Raw genomic sequence first — 17509 nt, forward strand, 5'->3', positions numbered from 1 at the left:
GAGTCATAGAGACTCGCAAATTGCAACTCGCAAAACCACATGCAGAAAGCTGTCTCAGACACCTTCTGCGAGTCGGTATGGGGTCGCAATGACCCACCTCATTAATATTAATGAGGTGGGTCGCAAATTGCGGCCCCATACCGACTATGGGCACTCGCAAACATGGAGGCCTGCTGTCGTCAGCAGACCTCCATGTTTGCGACTGCTTTTCAATAAAGCAGGTTTTTTTTTTCAAAGTGCAACCCGTTTTCCTTAAAGGAAAACGAGCTGCACTTTGAAAAATAAACCGAAACCTTTTGTTTCGGTATTTTTCAGGGCAGGTAGTGGTCCATTGGACCACTGCCTGCTCTGAAAAATTATTTTTGTGATCATTCACAAAGGGGAAGGGGTCCCATGGGGACCCCTTCCCGTTTGCGAATGAGTTACCATCCACTTCAAGTGGATGGTAACTGCGAGTTGATTTGTGACCGCTTTTGCGGTCACAAATCAACTTACATCGCGGTGCGAGTTGCAAATAGGAAGGGAACACCCCTTCCTATTTGCAAGTCGGAAACACATTTTGCGAGTCGGTTCCGACTCGCAAAATGTGTTTCTGCATCGCGCACAGGCATTAGCGCCTCGCAAACGGCGTTTTTCGCCGTTTGCGAGGCGCTAATGCCTTGCTACATCTGGCCCTATGTTATCTAATAGAGAGCCGAGTATTGTGGGGAATTTGCAGAACTGTAGGTGGAGTGACCTCTCAAAGGGTGCATCAAGCAAATGGATAGTAATTATCTGCATTTCTGCATACAAAGTCAGTGGAGAAAGGAGTGATCATGCACAAAAGCACTCTGAAAGATGTATTGAAAGTGAAAAAAACATAATTTTGGTCTTTGTGACAATGGCAATTTGTCTTAATTTTTGTTTTACTATTTGAGACAGATGAATATGTTTCCTATGTTTAAATGATGTTGCAGTTTATGTTTACACAGTGGTTGATTACAAAATAAAATTAATTTACCCTGCCTTTTAATTTCCTCTTTGAAGCCTAAAGTATGGATTTAATAAGAACCACTTGGTTTAATTTCCTTCACAACACATAAGCTTTGTCTTCACGATATTTACAATTTTGTTGTCCTGCTTACAATACAATGATATCCCTTTTGGCATTTTTCAACAAAGCAGATGGAGAAAAACAATCTTGCTACACAATTCTTCTAAATTATTTTACTCTGACTCAAACGTTTCCTTAGCTCGTGTTTGTTTATCTATGAAGACAGTTGATTCCATATAATCATTTTTCACATTAGGGCATGAGGGACGCATGTAATTATTGCACAGAAGAGAGCACTGACACCAAAACACACAAAGCTGTTTGCATCATGTAGCTGGCTTACATGATTTCTGTGGAAGGTGGATTTCTTTCTAACAATATCACCATTGACATAACCAGATGCCACATTAGCAAGGCAAAGCAGCTAAACCGTGTTTCTAATACACAGAGCATTGCAGAAGCATAATTGTCCAGGTCTTTTTCACCAAGGCCAGAGTGGCCGTATCGGGCACCAGGCGTTTCCCTAGAAGAGTGGGGTGCCTCGTTTTGTTAATAGGGGCCAGTTTTATAGTAGTGCAGCAGTTTTGAAGGCACTGCAGAGTTCCTTGTATATCCAACAGTTTTCAGGCAACAACAAAAGTATCAAGATAACTCTGGTGATTAATGTACCTGCCAGAGAGAGATCAAGGTTTTGTCTGGAGGCAGTTTTGAATCATCTAAGTTAGCGCAGAGGGTTAATATGCCTGCTGCAAAGAATGTGTACTACGCAGAATACAGAACACTATTTCATGTGCATCGCTCATTGGGATACTGCTGTTGTCGCAGAGCTTTTTATAACTACCCAATTCATAAGTTAGAAATCGTAATCTAGCACAGTGAGCTATGAATCGCCATCAAAGAGCTCCATGTCAACTGCTTAGTACAGATTACAAAGTTATGCTTTTTCCCAGTCTTTGAATATCCTAATTTTAATAGAAAAGGGTTTGTTTGGGTAAAAATAAATTATTAGTATAGTTAACCCTAACCACTATGTGTCATTCTGAATTCTGAGTTTATGCTTCCCCGGTCCAAGAACTCTTAAAAAATGCCTAACAGTACATATGACATGTGAATTGTACACCTTGTAGTCCCCTTTATCAATATTTTATACACTGATTTACACATGTATGATTCACTGTTTCTGTATACAGGGAGTGCAGAATTATTAGGCAAATGAGTATTTTGACCACATCATCCTCTTTATGCATGTTGTCTTACTCCAAGCTGTATAGGCTCGAAAGCCTACTACCAATTAAGCATATTAGGTGATGTGCATCTCTGTAATGAGAAGGGGTGTGGTCTAATGACATCAACACCCTATATCAGGTGTGCATAATTATTAGGCAACTTCCTTTCCTTTGGCAAAATGGGTCAAAAGAAGGACTTGACAGGCTCAGAAAAGTCAAAAATAGTGAGATATCTTGCAGAGGGATGCAGCACTCTTAAAATTGCAAAGCTTCTGAAGCGTGATCATCGAACAATCAAGCGTTTCATTCAAAATAGTCAACAGGGTCGCAAGAAGCGTGTGGAAAAACCAAGGCGCAAAATAACTGCCCATGAACTGAGAAAAGTGAAGCGTGCAGCTGCCACGATGCCACTTGCCACCAGTTTGGCCATATTTCAGAGCTGCAACATCACTGGAGTGCCCAAAAGCACAAGGTGTGCAATACTCAGAGACATGGCCAAGGTAAGAAAGGCTGAAAGACGACCACCACTGAACAAGACACACAAGCTGAAACGTCAAGACTGGGCCAAGAAATATCTCAAGACTGATTTTTCTAAGGTTTTATGGACTGATGAAATGAGAGTGAGTCTTGATGGGCCAGATGGATGGGCCCGTGGCTGGATTGGTAAAGGGCAGAGAGCTCCAGTCCGACTCAGACGCCAGCAAGGTGGAGGTGGAGTACTGGTTTGGGCTGGTATCATCAAAGATGAGCTTGTGGGGCCTTTTCGGGTTGAGGATGGAGTCAAGCTCAACTCCCAGTCCTACTGCCAGTTCCTGGAAGACACCTTCTTCAAGCAGTGGTACAGGAAGAAGTCTGCATCCTTCAAGAAAAACATGATTCTCATGCAGGACAATGCTCCATCACACGCGTCCAAGTACTCCACAGCGTGGCTGGCAAGAAAGGGTATAAAAGAAGGAAATCTAATGACATGGCCTCCTTGTTCACCTGATCTGAACCCCATTGAGAACCTGTGGTCCATCATCAAATGTGAGATTTACAAGGAGGGAAAACAGTACACCTCTCTGAACAGTGTCTGGGAGGCTGTGGTTGCTGCTGCACGCAATGTTGATGGTGAACAGATCAAAACACTGACAGAATCCATGGATGGCAGGCTTTTGAGTGTCCTTGCAAAGAAAGGTGGCTATATTGGTCACTGATTTGTTTTTGTTTTGTTTTTGAATGTCAGAAATGTATATTTGTGAATGTTGAGATGTTATATTGGTTTCACTGGTAATAATAAATAATTGAAATGGGTATATATTTTTTTTTGTTAAGTTGCCTAATAATTATGCACAGTAATAGTCACCTGCACACACAGATATCCCCCTAACATAGCTAAAACTAAAAACAAACTAAAAACTACTTCCAAAAATATTCAGCTTTGATATTAATGAGTTTTTTGGGTTCATTGAGAACATGGTTGTTGTTCAATAATAAAATTAATCCTCAAAAATACAACTTGCCTAATAATTCTGCACTCCCTGTATGTGTGTGTGTGTGTGTGTGTGAGGTAAAGTGCTCCAACATCCTACGCTGGTGAGAGGCGCCATAAAACAAATGAAATACATGTGAGAGCGGGACTGCAGAGAGATGAGAGGCGCAGATAGAGGGTAATGGTAAGGGAATCATTGATCAACCCCAATAAAGATTGCTGCATCCTGGTGCACTGTAAGGTCATCCTTTACTATGCTTTAAAAACAAATACAATTGGATATATAATGGAAAATGTTTAGTGTAATGCCTTTTTGACATTTTTTTCCAGAATTTTCTTGGGGGGGTGGAGCTCCCCGCACCCCACTGTAATGGGCAGGCTTGCTTGCTGTGCATGCTATGGGGGGTGGTCTGACAAAATTTGCTAGGGGTGATTTGGGTTCCCAGTCCGGCCCTGTTTTGCACTGTGGGCAGAAAATACTGTTCTGAGCTATGAAAGTGGGTAGTGCCTGTTTTCAGACATGCCATAATGCATAATGACTTTCCCACAGGTACTGATCTTTCTCTCTGTCCCTTCTTACCCCTAAGTGAGCAACTCTAAGTCAAATGCCCTGGGCCATGGCGAAATGGTGAGCCTGGATGAAGGAAGCTTTCCCGCTCTAGAGCTCAACAATCGACGACTGTCGGTGAAGAACTCCTTCTGTCGCAAGAATGGCATCTACACCAGGTATCGCTCAGGTTATGAAGATCTTCACTGGCCTAGGGGGAGTGCCGCATCAGTGCAGGCTTTGGGGTGAGGAGGTCTTTGTCAGGGGATGTCTCTCCCTCTTTGTGTTGCTTTCTGGCTTTATTATTATTGTTACAAGTAGAATAAAATGGACTGGCTTGGAAAATTAAGAAGAATTCAGAGAGTCCTATCAGGAAATGTATCTCTTTACTTTTAGGCAGCAACATCTCTTTGCAGAAATGTTGACAATGCTTTTAAGTGGTGCTGTCTAAATTGCGAGTTTAGTGTTACCCTAGCTTGAACGACGATATTTATTTGCAGCATAGGCCCTTTGCTATTTTTTTTATTTCACCTTAACAATGCCCCAGACCCTCTTCCCTCGTTCCCCCCGCCCGCAGAGTCCTATGTAAACAGACATAAATGTAGTTAGGGAACAATCTATTTAGTTGTCTGTAAGTGTTGGACTACAAGATGTAAAGAGGCTTGCGATCAGCAGTCTGCTGCCACCGGAGGCTGAGATGGACTGATTTCAGGCGCAAGAACTGACTGATGGCCATGGTTGTTGGTACAACTTCATATTCGTTTTCGCTTCAGCAGAATAGCAGTCTGATGGCAGCACCATGACAGCAAAGAGCCTGATGGGTATGTTCATTGGGACTTGAAGATGCCTGATGGGTGCTCTGCTGGCACGAGCGCTGTCTAATAAGGCCTACTCACTGGCACAAAAACACCAGCAGCCTCGTGATTTCTCAGACGTTTAGGGAGGTGGGACTGGGCCCACAGAGCTCGTGGAAGGGATTCAAACTTGCTTACATCGAGCAGGACAAAACTTGGGAAGCTTTACAAGTCAAGTTCGATGAATTGAAATTTTGCCAGACATCATGCGCCTTTGGGATAAAGGCAGGCCACAGAATGAAGGGGTTTCACCCAGTAGCAGAAGCAAGGCCGCCTTGTTTTAATGCCTGTGGGGTATGTCTGCACATATAACAAGCTGTGTCACGGGGTCTGCGTTCCAGCCATTCTGAAGATGTGCCTTCATGCTGCGTCGTGACTTCTAAACAGGATGCCCATCGGATTTGTGCCACATCACAGGGTGCAGCCATCTTCAATGCAAAAAGTCTGTCTTGCTCCTCCACCTTGGGTCCAGGAGGGCAGGTTTCGAGTCTGGTTTTCAGAAAGGCCCCATAAGTATATGAATACAAATGATCTAAATGGGGCTTATTGCATCGTTAGGGGTTAACATGAAAATCAGTCACGGATCCCAACACCGATGACTGACAAGGGGTGCAACAGGACCCATCTTGTGTTCTCTGCCTTCCTGCATGCTGCCACTTGTAGGGTGTAACGTTCCTCCTGCCATTGCGAGATGCAGGATCCTGCCAGTCACCCTTAAGATGTAGTGTTTGGCAGTCTTTGTGCAATCTACTGTATGTACAATCCCAGAATCTTACCACCCCTGGACCCAAATTACACAAACTGCACATGTGCAAAATGGATCAAACACTCACTGAGGTTGCTTTGCTGCTCCTGCTGCAAGAAGAGCAACGCACTGATTTTCCGAACTTGAGTACTATTCATATTTTGAAATAGAGTAAAGTGATTCGGCCTCAAACCTCGTTTCATGGTTCACATTTTGAAAGGTGGGAACAATTCTAACCCATTTAAGGGAGCAGAATGATCCCCTGTATAAAGGGATTTCATGCCTCGTCAGGGGAAGTAAACACTACAGAAATGTACTAATAATACAATGCAAAATTATTTTAAGTGCTTCTTATTATTTAAACACAGAAACATATGAACACATTCAGTTTACTCCACTCTTAAGTTTGGTCTTTGTGCTGCAGGCAGCACACCCCGTTTGCTCCCTTCCATTTCAAAGACACTGCAAATCAATGCAAAATCTAATTTGGAGCAGTCCTCAGCTGCAAGTTCTTTCTCCTATTGGGAGCTATTTAGAGGCAGCGTGGTGAGCCTGATACCTAAAATTAGTGAAAGTGTTTTTTCAGGATGGTGCGCCTAAAAGATCTGGTAGGGCGTGGACAGGGTCAGAAACGTGTTAGGCTTTTGCCTGACTCCTACTATAAATGTCTGTATGTTTATAATTTCTCGAAGTGTTTCGAGGATAGGACATGTTAAGGCACTTTAAATATATATATATATATATATATATATATATTTTTTTTTTTTTAAGGCACCTTAACATGTCCTGTCCTCCTCGAACACTTCACGAAATTATAAACATACAGAAATGATTATATATATATATATATATATATATATATATATATATATATATATATATATATATATAAAATCATTTCTGAATGTTTATCTATATATATATATATATATTATTTTTTTATGTATGTTTATAAATTCTCGAAGTGCTTTGAGGAGGATATATATATGTGTGTATATATATATATATATATATATATATATATATATATATATATATATATTCATCGCACCTCTCACCTGCAAGGATTGGAGCTGTAGAAACTAACAATCTACTCTACAGGGCCATCACTTCGTCACCGGGTCCAGTTGACGTCTGTCATCCACGGCTGCAGTCTCGCGCTTTGGTGCTGCCAGGTCTGAGCGTGGGTCGCACATTATGTGGAGAAAAACGAACACTTATCCTATGCAAGACTCACCCGGAAAGCTAATGTTTGCCTCCACCATTCGAGCCAACAAACGATGCGAAAACTCGGGATTTCTTTGTGCTAGCGATTCAAGCAGAAACGACTCTAAGAAACCTGCCAAGCCCCCAGCTTGTCCTCCTCTCGCCCCCAACCAGCGATCACCTGATGGCGGCGGGAGTGTGGGACGCTGCGGTTTCGACCACTGCTGGCACCGAACCCATCTCTAACCTTAAGCGGTTCTTTGAAGATGATGGCTTTGCGTTTCTAGGCCTTTCATACTTGATATTCAGGCCTCCTCTTGGCACCTCCCCAGCGGCAGCGCAAAGGCGCTCTTTATCTTCTCTCAGGCCCAGGGAACAAGGGGCCCCTGTGTGAGGCAGCTGTGGGCGATGAAGAGGCTATTCTCGACCGGGCGGGTGCGGTGTGGGGGGGCATCCTCGAGTGTCACAGGATGGCAACGAGCGGGGCAGCAACCCTGAACGGCACCGTCGGGACTCTTGGAAGAAAAGGCCTCTCGCCAGCCGGCTTGGGAACTGGTGGCGACTCGCACTGAGGAGGTTAGGCCCGGGTCACGCAGCCCGTCAGCGAGGCAGTTCAGCGGCTCTGCACCTTCTCCAGCTCTTAAAAAGGGAGGTAGCCCCCTCCCCACCACACACACACACACATCCCCTTCGCCTGTCCGTTGGGAGATGGCTGGAAGCAGCAAGGTTGGAGGGCCAATCCTCCCCTGATTCTGGGTACCAGGCCTGCAGGGTAAAGGCAGCTTCCGAGCTTCACCGGTGGTAGCAGGGGTTGGGCAGTAAAGTCTTAAATCAAAGGAGGTGGTGTGATTGGAGATACCAGTGCAATGCACTGAGCTTTGAGCTACCTTACATCTGGTCACAGCAGTCACACCACTTCTCACGATTTAAACCTTGACTAGGGTCCGACTGACCTATAGGGCAACCAGGCAAGACTCAGTGGGCTGGTCTGACAGGTTAGTCAGTGTGTGGGACGATTTTCTGGCTGGTTGTGGGCCTGATATGTGGTCTGCTTGGCCAGTTTTGCTGTTGATTTCTCTTATATCAAAGCAAACATTGCTTGCATCAAGGCCACATCCATGCAGTCTTCCAAACGTTGTAAAACCCTTATAGAGCAGCTTTACAGGTTCAAAACTGCCTCAATTTGGAAACATGGGCCTATTGTTTAGCTTTCTAATTCAATAATGTGGGCTGCTTTTTTTTTTTGGTGCCCAGGCTCATTTTCTCTCTCAGTCCAACACTTGTCTTGAACTGCACTTTTCAGCTCTGCTGCCTTATATTTAATTGAAGCGTGCCAGCACTTTTTGTGAGCAGATAGGTACTCTGAATAGAGAGTACCTGCACTTCTGTATTTTCATTTAAAGCACCGTCATTTTTTTTTATTAAACACTTAGGCCCATATTTATACTTTTTGACGCAAAACTGCGCCAACGCAGTTTTGCGTCAAAAAAATTAGCGCCGGCTAACGCCATTCTGAAGCACCATGCGGGCGCCGTATTTATTGAATGACGTTAGCCGGCGTTAGCCGCCGGCGCCGTCTGGTGTGCGTTAAAAAAAACGACGTACTCTAGGCAGCGCCGGCGTAGGGGGATATGGAGCTTGGGCGTCAAGAAATGGGGCAAGTCAGGTTGAGGCAATTTTTTCGCCTCAACCCGATTTGCGCCATTTTTTTTCACTCCCAACCCCCATAGAAATGACTCCTGTCTTAGCAAAGACAGGAGTCATGCCCCCTTGCCCAATGGCCATGCCCAGGGGACTTCTGTCCCCTGGGCATGGTCATTGGGCATAGTGGCATGTAGGGGGGCACAAATCAGGCCCCCCTATGCCACAAAAAAAATATAAAAAAAACACTTACCTGAACTTACCTTAATGTCCCTGGGATGGGTCCCTCCAGCCTTGGGTGTCCTCCTGGGGTGGGCATGGGTGACAGGGGGTGTCCCTGGGGCCATGGGGGGGCACCTCTGGGCTCCTTCAGAGCCCACAGGTCCCTTAACGCCTGCCTTTTGCAGGCGCTAAAAAACGGCGCAAAAGCGGCCGTTCGTCATTTTTTCTGACCCGCCCACTCCCGGGCGTGATTTTTGCCCTGGAGTATAAATCCCACGCACATGCCTCGGAGTCGATTTTTTAGATGGGAACGCCTACCTTGCATATAATTAACGCAAAGTAGGTGTCCACGCTTAAAAATGACGCTAACTCCATGGACTTTGACGCTAGACGCGTCTAACGCCAAAGTATAAATATGGAGTTAGTTTTGCGTCGAAATTGCGTAAAAAAAAACGACGCAATTTCGGCGCAAATGGAGTATAAATATGCCCCTTACATTGCTTGAATTGTTAAAATGATAATCTCCATTGGTGAAAACCTGTTCAAATTTCATGAGCCTTAATGAGCCATTGACAAGGTCCCTTATCTAAATCATAGAAATCAGGGTTCAGAATATCTGGTCTCTCGGGGATATCCAGAGCTTTTGGGTTCTTCTAGCCAGGACTGGCTACATGAATCTGCCGTCATAGTTGAGGTGTTCTCACGCACTATACATGCCAGGGACGACTGATCCTCACAATTAGGGTTAACAACACCGGGCAAAGAAAACAGACCTGTGTTTAGGATCTACTAGTCTTGGTAGAGAACTCCTCATGGGTCCCAACAGCATTAGTCACCTTGGGTTTAACGTAGTGATCTTTGAATGGTTGCATCCTGGTTCTGCATTTTCATAGTCAAGCATTTCTTCAAGGGGTTCCTCTTGCCTTCTATGTCTGATTTTAATAGTCAAATAGGACACTGCACGAGTACCAGATGCAGTTCAAGGCAGGGGTGTAACAGAGGCCGCAGCCACTGTGGTGTGGGGTGGACCCCAGGCTTACCCATATTTGAGGGGGCCCCCCTGAGCCCCTACTGATGTGAGTGTGGGGGGCCCTTAAGCATATCTTGCGGGGAGGAGGGGTCATGTTTTGTTTCGTCACTAGTTCAAGCGGTACCTGCTGCTCGAAGTCCTCACAGCCTGGCAGTGGTCATGGAATGGACGTATACCTCTGGCAGACACGCAAGGACAGAGCTGGGAGTTCCCAGCTCAGTGTCCGCATAGACTAACCCTGTAACGCATGAGTGGGGCAGGAACGTTCTGTCAACAGATAAAGAGTACCGTGTATCCTTGTTCACTGGAATCCCTGGATAAGGGGATGCAAATCACTAGTACACGATAAGTATATCTTCCAGTCTGGGTCAGAGGAAGAGCAGTGATCTAGTGGCTGAGAAGCTGACTTTGGAACGTAGGTACCTTGGTCCTAGTCGCAGTTGTAGCAATTGACAGTGAATCGTGTGATTTTGAGCCATTAACTTCATCCCACTGTGCCTAGAAAAGTAGCTATGTAAGAAATGTAATGCAGTTGTATACATGTGATACATACTATAATTGTCAAATCCAATAGTTTAAATTCCTGCCAGACGTACAGCACTCAGTTGTTATGCAGCTAGGTTTGTGTTACACAAATTCCAGTTCAAGCGCACAGGGTCCCTACTTGACGTGCTCACCCGCGCTTATTGTTTTTGATGGTCTCCTGGTCAGTCCTCTATCACTGCTCAGTGAGTTTATTTCATTGGATTGAACCACCACTCCTTAAGGCTTGGCAGGCTGGCCCTGCATTGTGGCTGGTGTCCACCTTTTGCAGAGAGGTGGCCCTTTTTTTTTGCCCTGTGTTCTACTTATATATCTCAATGGGTCTCATGTAGGTGACAATCCATGGCCCAGGAGGAGAGCTTAGTCCACTTTATTCTTAGCTGGATCCAAACAGTTGTCCTGCTGCTCCACATCCAGGAAGGCACCCGTCAGGTGCATAAAGGTCATTTAAGATTCAGGTCCATATTTACACTTTTTTAGCGCCGCATTTGCGCCGCTTTTTAACGCAAAAACGGCGCAAACTTACAAAATACAATTAAGTTTGCGCTGTTTTTGCGTTAAAAAGTGGCGCAAATGCGGCGCTAAAAAAGTATAAATAGGGGCCTCAGTGCATTCGCTGAAGGAGCCGAATAATTATACTTCCCAAGTAAATCAGGCACCAATGAAGCTCCCAGTCCAAGTAGAGCATTTGTCTCATTACAAATGTAATGGCCACTCAGAGAGCCGAGCTGCCAGATAGGAGTATAGTCTTTTTTTAATGTCATGAAAGTTGATGAGGAGAGTCTGGGGGGAAAGGATAGTAAGCACTAGATGGCCTAGGAACAGACCAGCAGCACTGCAGATATGCAACCTTTGAGCAAGAGTTTCAGATACTCATTACATAGATCTTACTACACATTCAGGTGTAAGGGCAGGGATACTTCATGGAGAGCTACAAGGGGTGGTTCTAAAGACATCAAACCAAGGTTCATAAAAAGGATATTCTCTACATACATGTACAGCAGACTACAACAAACCATCAGTCAGCGAGTAAGAAGTGGTGATAAATGATTTCTTCCAAAGAACAGCAGGAGGCACTTTCAATGTCCCTTTATCTTGCCTCAACATAGAGTTCTGTTGGAGAACACAAAGTTGGCAAACTGAGAGAATCCAGGGCTCCAGGACGACAGGGCAAAACAAAGAGCAATACAATTTGTAAGGAATACAACCAAGATGAGACAACTGTTCGATAAAGCATCATACTTTTTTTCTTGCACCATCGATGTGGTCCATGCATATGATGGTAACCGGGCCAGTAACGTGGATCAGTAAAACTTTGAATGTTATGCAAATAAGTCAGGGCAACTCCATAAAATGTTCCCATTTTAATGCCAACTCTGGTACACAATATGAACAATGTCTTTAGTTTTAATCTTGCTTTGCTTATGTTGTGCTTCTCTTTGCTGTGTTAGTATTTTTTTTAATACACGCGTAGTTGTTTTTTGCAAAACCACACCTTATGTGGGAATGTTCTACTGCCTCAATAATTTACCTAAAAAAACGATTTTTGTTGTTACTTCTGAGGCTGCTAATTCTCAGAATGGCTTCGAGAAGCTAATTGCTTGAAAGCTGCTCGTCCCTGGATGCAGGGCAACTGGATCTATTTTGACAGCAAGGCTGAGAACCTGTCCAAGGACCTCGTTGGGACCCCACCCTCTGATTCCCTGGTCTGAATCTTTGAAGTCTCTTCCCACAACAATACAGAATGATTGCAGCCTTGGCATGTTTGACACCAACCTCTTTGTTGGGCCACAACGGGATGCAACGTCCAGAAACAACTTCCAGCTCCCCCAGTCCAGGAAGATTTTCTTTCTCATACTTCCTAACAAAGTAACTTGCATTCTCTTCATACATCTTGAAATGCTTTTTACAAGAGGCTGCTGAAAAAGATGTCTCAAAACTTCACCAATTCTAGAATCACGCATCCAGGGTGACTTGTTTTCAGGAATTTAGACCAAGTCACTCCTGCTTTAAAGGACCGACACTGGCTTTTATAAATATACTCCCAGTTGAAAGACTGTGTCTAATATACAAGGCACATATGTAATCACCTGGTACGACATTAAGGTCTTCCAACTCTGTCTTCTGCCTAGGTGTCCGAGGTTGACTACCCAGAAAGTACACTATCCCTATATACTCAGTTAAACAAAATTCTGCAAGATCTGTGGATATCCAAGGTTCAACACTCTGGAATGACCTTCCAGAAATTTGTAGACTTGATTGATGCCTCCTGAAGTTACAACGTGTTCTGAAGTCTCCTGTATTCCTGTCTGCATGTGAGTATGCATTCTTTGCATCATGCAATTGAAGTTCTCCTCCATCAGCTGGAAATACACTTAAGGCAGGACTTCTAAGGTTTCATCATCTACCATATGACCTAGGATGATGGTACTTGTGAACAACCCACACCTTGGTTACCCATCTCACAAGATAGATTGTGCTTGTGTAATTTACATAATGATATCAGGGGTATACACATGTTCAACTTTGGGCACCACAGAATGAACCTAATAAGTACAGGCATCTTCTGTACTGATATGAACTCAAAGTACATACCCATCAATTGTATAGGGAGGATGACTGATGGTTGGTAGTAGCTGACATTTTACTAAGTGCCACAGGCCCTTCTATCTGAACCCCAGAAAGTCAGTTGATATCTATTAATAGTGCAACAGGAGCCATGGACCCGGGCAGAAGGTGTTCTGGGCCCACTGCACCCCAGTTCTGGCTGCCATTTCACTACCACACCAGGGGGTTAATGGTGCCAATTTCCTTGATACACAACTGCTAGGGAGTCCACTGATACTCTCTTTGTAAAGTATGTTCAGCCCCTCAAAATTGGTGTCCTTCACTACCCCATGCAAATATTTGGTAAATGACGACAGAAGGCATGTTTTGAGGTTTAAGGACTCACATTCAATCCATGCCACATTAGAAAAGGGCTGACCAAACTGATTTTGCAGCTAGCAAGCTGTGTCCACAGAACTACCCTGTAGAGATGTCTAGCCCATTACCCCTCAAGTTAAAGCTTATGTTGCGGAACTCAGTGGAGGTCCACATAAAAGCTAAAATTCTTACAAATGAATAAAATACACTTTTATATGCACAATAAAACAACCCAACCCTACCCACAATGACTAAGATCCTGAAGAAGATCCTGAAATCTAAAGCTTTCTTTTGAAACAGATTCCCATCAAGCAGTAGAAGAAAATGCCTGAGGGTGCATAAAAGTACCTTCTTTCCATCAGTGCAAAATACACAAAATAAAACCATCACATCACAAAACAAGCAGACAATCATGGGGAATTTCAAAAAGCCATTGTCTCAGTCAAATTCCCACAGCCAAAAAAGAATTTTCAGACGGTACATATAATCTCTTTGTGTGCCATTAATACAAAATGTATCACTAATACCCAATAAGTATAACTTTTAAAAACACTTAAAAAGGTTACAGGTACTATTATAAAATATTTAATTTGGAAATATGAGGTGACTTTATCATTTACAAAGATGGAGAAAATTGGTAGGGCTTCCATAACGACTTCCACTTATCCGTCGGCGAGCATGAGAGTAAGATTCAAAAAAATACATAGTTTCTTATGCCGTCAGTGGCAAACATACCACTAATATCCCATTATTACAGCTTTAAAAAAACACTTTAAAAAGTTGCAAATTTTATTGCAGAATATTTCATTAGGGGGTGTGTAAAGTAACTTTAGCAATGCAGATGCTGAATGAATGGACAACTACTACTTACATATCAGCCTTAACCAAGTCCACCGGCACTGAAGGAGGCAAACCACTTGGCCAAAAGGGGGTCAGAGGAAGCATGCCCTGCCTTAAAAGAATCCAGAAATGGCACACTCCAAGTGGCAGATTCCAAAACATATAAGGTTGTGCTTTATTTATTATGCAGGGGTCGAAGGCAGATAATGGCCCCTCTTTAACAAGCAGGCCCCCCTATCCAATCAAAAACTTAAAGCCAAGTATCTTGCTGTAGACAAACATTTAGTTGCTGCCTAGCTGAAGTAAAGATCAGAGGGGAGTCTAATTGCAGTAGGTCTACTGCAACAATCAAGTTTCTATAGATTATCGAGTTCTCTTTTGGACCATCTAAAATTTATTTTCTTAGCCAGTACCTTAGCGTCACAATCCAGCGCACCACCCATGCAAGTACCTAAACATAAGCAATTCTCCGCCCGAATTCTAATCTTAAAGCTGCCATTGAGTGAGTGAGCTACATTAAATGAAGCCAAACTTCTGAGGACTCTCTCTTCCGTCCTGTTTAAAAAGCCCTACTTCGAGACACCAATCAATTCTATGCCATACAATAAAGAGGTGGGAATCTTAGCTCGATATAGCTCCAATAAAGTTGCAAAGTGCCTTCTCTCTGTGGCCCTATAAAGAAAGCCCAAACCTTTAGCCTGGGATATGGCTTTAGACATATTATTTTCCATATGAACTTTGTCACTTTGGTTTCCACACACTATCTTCCCCAGGAAGGCATATTGTTTTACAATTACCAATTTTTGCCCCCCCAGGAACCATGCAAAATTTCCATATTTCAATGTTTTACCCCATGAGTGTACAGGACTCTACTGTTAGATACATTAATCCTCAGGAAATGCATACATTTCTGGTTTACCCATAATGCATGAGTAATTGCCTATCATCTATTAAATCTCATAGAGAGAATTACAGTATCTTAAAGTACCTTGAAGTGCATACACATATCAATAATGTTGTGATTTAAGTGCCTCCATTTATAACACAGTCCTAATCTCATTCATACTGTAATCAGTCTCATCCATGTGGAACACCTAAATTACCCAATAGTCAAATCTATATATTGTTATATGAGTCCAGTTATTGATAGGCGTTTTTTTCATTGACATTTGTATGTTTCATATTGGACTTCCTATTGACGTTTCAGCTTGCCAATAAGAGGAAGCCTTCTTCAAGATAGATGCAGTTTTTCAGCACACTTACAATTATTGTACAGATTCTCCTATTAAAAATCAGGAAATCCTCCCTTTAAATGCTGGTACATGTTTGGGTGACCAAGTCTATTTCCTTATGTTTGAAGTAATCCACCCTCCATATATTCATCTACACAAATTTCTTTGACTGGGTTTCCATGCAGCGTTTAATCTATCAGCTATTTACCGTATTTTCCGGCGTATAAAACGACTTTTTAACCCCTGAAAATCTCCTCAAAAGTCGGGGGTCGTCTTATACGCCGGTATACGGTGTGCTGAAACTTCAGGGACAGGCGCCCTGTAGCTGAGCCACCGTGCCTTGCATTTGGAAATCGATTCCAAGCGTATGATGGGTTCCGCATCCCACAAGATTCAGCTACTTGTGGACACAGAGCTGATTGGTCAACCGTGAGTTGAGCTGTCCTTACCGTGTGCCGCAATCCTCGCTGGCAGTTGTCTGGACAGGCACGTATTCCTGCATGTGCTCCAGGCTATTCCACTTGCACTGTTTTATGTTTACATGTTTGATGACAAATAGCCTTCTGTTTATAAGTGACAGTTTTCCTACTAAGTACCTGCATGTCATAAGCATTTGAATTAAAATTACCATGTTAAAATCAAATCTGATGTTTTAAAATTTTTATTTGGTGTGCGTTGGAAGAGGGGTAGTCTTATACAGCGAGTATAGCCCAAACCCTATATTTTAACATGAAAAGTAGGGGGTCGTCTTATACGCCCAGTCGTCTTATACGCCGGAAAATACGGTAATATACTCGCATGCCATGTTCTGCTGCTTCTACAATCTCAAATAAATTTTCATTTTTCATGATGAATATATGCCAATAATACTTGCCACATTTCAAAGTATAGTTCCCTTAATCTTCAGTTTCATCCTTTCAAATTGCAATATTTAAAGGTGGCTTTTTGTTTTAGAATCCCCATCTGTAAGAAGTTGGCTCTGTATGCACTATTTCAAAGTAAGGAATAGTATGCACAGAGTCCAAGGGTTCCCCTTAGAGGTAAGATAGTGGCAAAAAGAGATAATACTAATGCTCTATTTTGTGGTAGTGTGGTCGAGCAGTAGGCTTATCAAAGGAGTAGTGTTAAGCATTTTTTGTACATACACACAGGCAATAAATGAGGAACACACACTCAGAAACAATTCCAGGCCAATAGGTTTTTGTTATAGAAAAATATATTTTCTTAGTTTATTTTAAGAACCACAGGTTCAAATTCTACATGTAATATCTCATTTGAAAGGTATTGCAGGTAAGTACTCTAGGAACTTTGAACAATCACAATAGCATATATACTTTTTACATAAAACACATTTAGCTGTTTTAAAAGTGGACACACTGCAATTTTCACAGTTCCTGGGGGAGGTAAAGTAATGTTAGATCTTGCAGGTAAGTAAACCACCTACGGGGTTCAAATTGGGGTCCAAGGTAGCCCACCGTTGGGGGTTCAGAGCAACCCCAAAGTCACCACACCAGCAGCTCAGGGCCGGTCAGGTGCAGAGTTCAAAGTGGTGCCCAAAACGCATAGGCTTCAATGGAGAGAAGGGGGTGCCCCGGTTCCAGTCTGCCAGCAGGTAAGTACCCGCGTCTTCGGAGGGCAGACCAGGGGGGTTTTGTAGGGCACCGGGGGGGACACAAGTCCACACAGAAAGTACACCCTCAGCAGCGCGGGGCGGCCGGTTGAAGTGTGCAAACAAGGGTCCTCCCTGAGGTGTTGGTTCTCCACCAGTCGAGTCGGGGTCGCCGGGTGCAGTGTTGCAAGTCTCACGCTTCTTGCGGGGATTGCAGGGGTCTTTAAATCTGCTCCTCTGGATACAAAGTTGCAGTCTTTGTTGAACAGAGCCGCTGTTCTCTGGAGTTTCTTGGTCTCTTGGAAGCAGGGCAGTCCTCTGAGGATTCAGAGGTCGCTGGTCCCAGGGAAAGCGTCGCTGGAGCAGGTTTCTTCTGAAGGAGGGA

The 17509-nt window shown here is 43.6% G+C and overlaps 1 protein-coding gene across 3 annotated transcripts in view; it reads left to right on the plus strand.

The window, feature by feature from the left end:
* The window catches only part of SDK2 (sidekick cell adhesion molecule 2), a 945724-nt gene that overhangs the window by 876689 nt on the left and 51526 nt on the right, over nucleotides 1-17509 (plus strand). For all 3 annotated transcript variants that reach the window (XM_069199807.1, XM_069199808.1, XM_069199809.1), the window contains one exon: nucleotides 4318-4456. In XM_069199807.1, the coding sequence (XP_069055908.1) occupies nucleotides 4318-4456 (139 nt within the window). The remainder of the gene's footprint in view (nucleotides 1-4317; nucleotides 4457-17509) is intronic.

The sequence above is a fragment of the Pleurodeles waltl genome, chromosome 7 (assembly GCF_031143425.1).
Source record: "Pleurodeles waltl isolate 20211129_DDA chromosome 7, aPleWal1.hap1.20221129, whole genome shotgun sequence".
NCBI classification, from domain to species: domain Eukaryota; kingdom Metazoa; phylum Chordata; class Amphibia; order Caudata; family Salamandridae; genus Pleurodeles; species Pleurodeles waltl.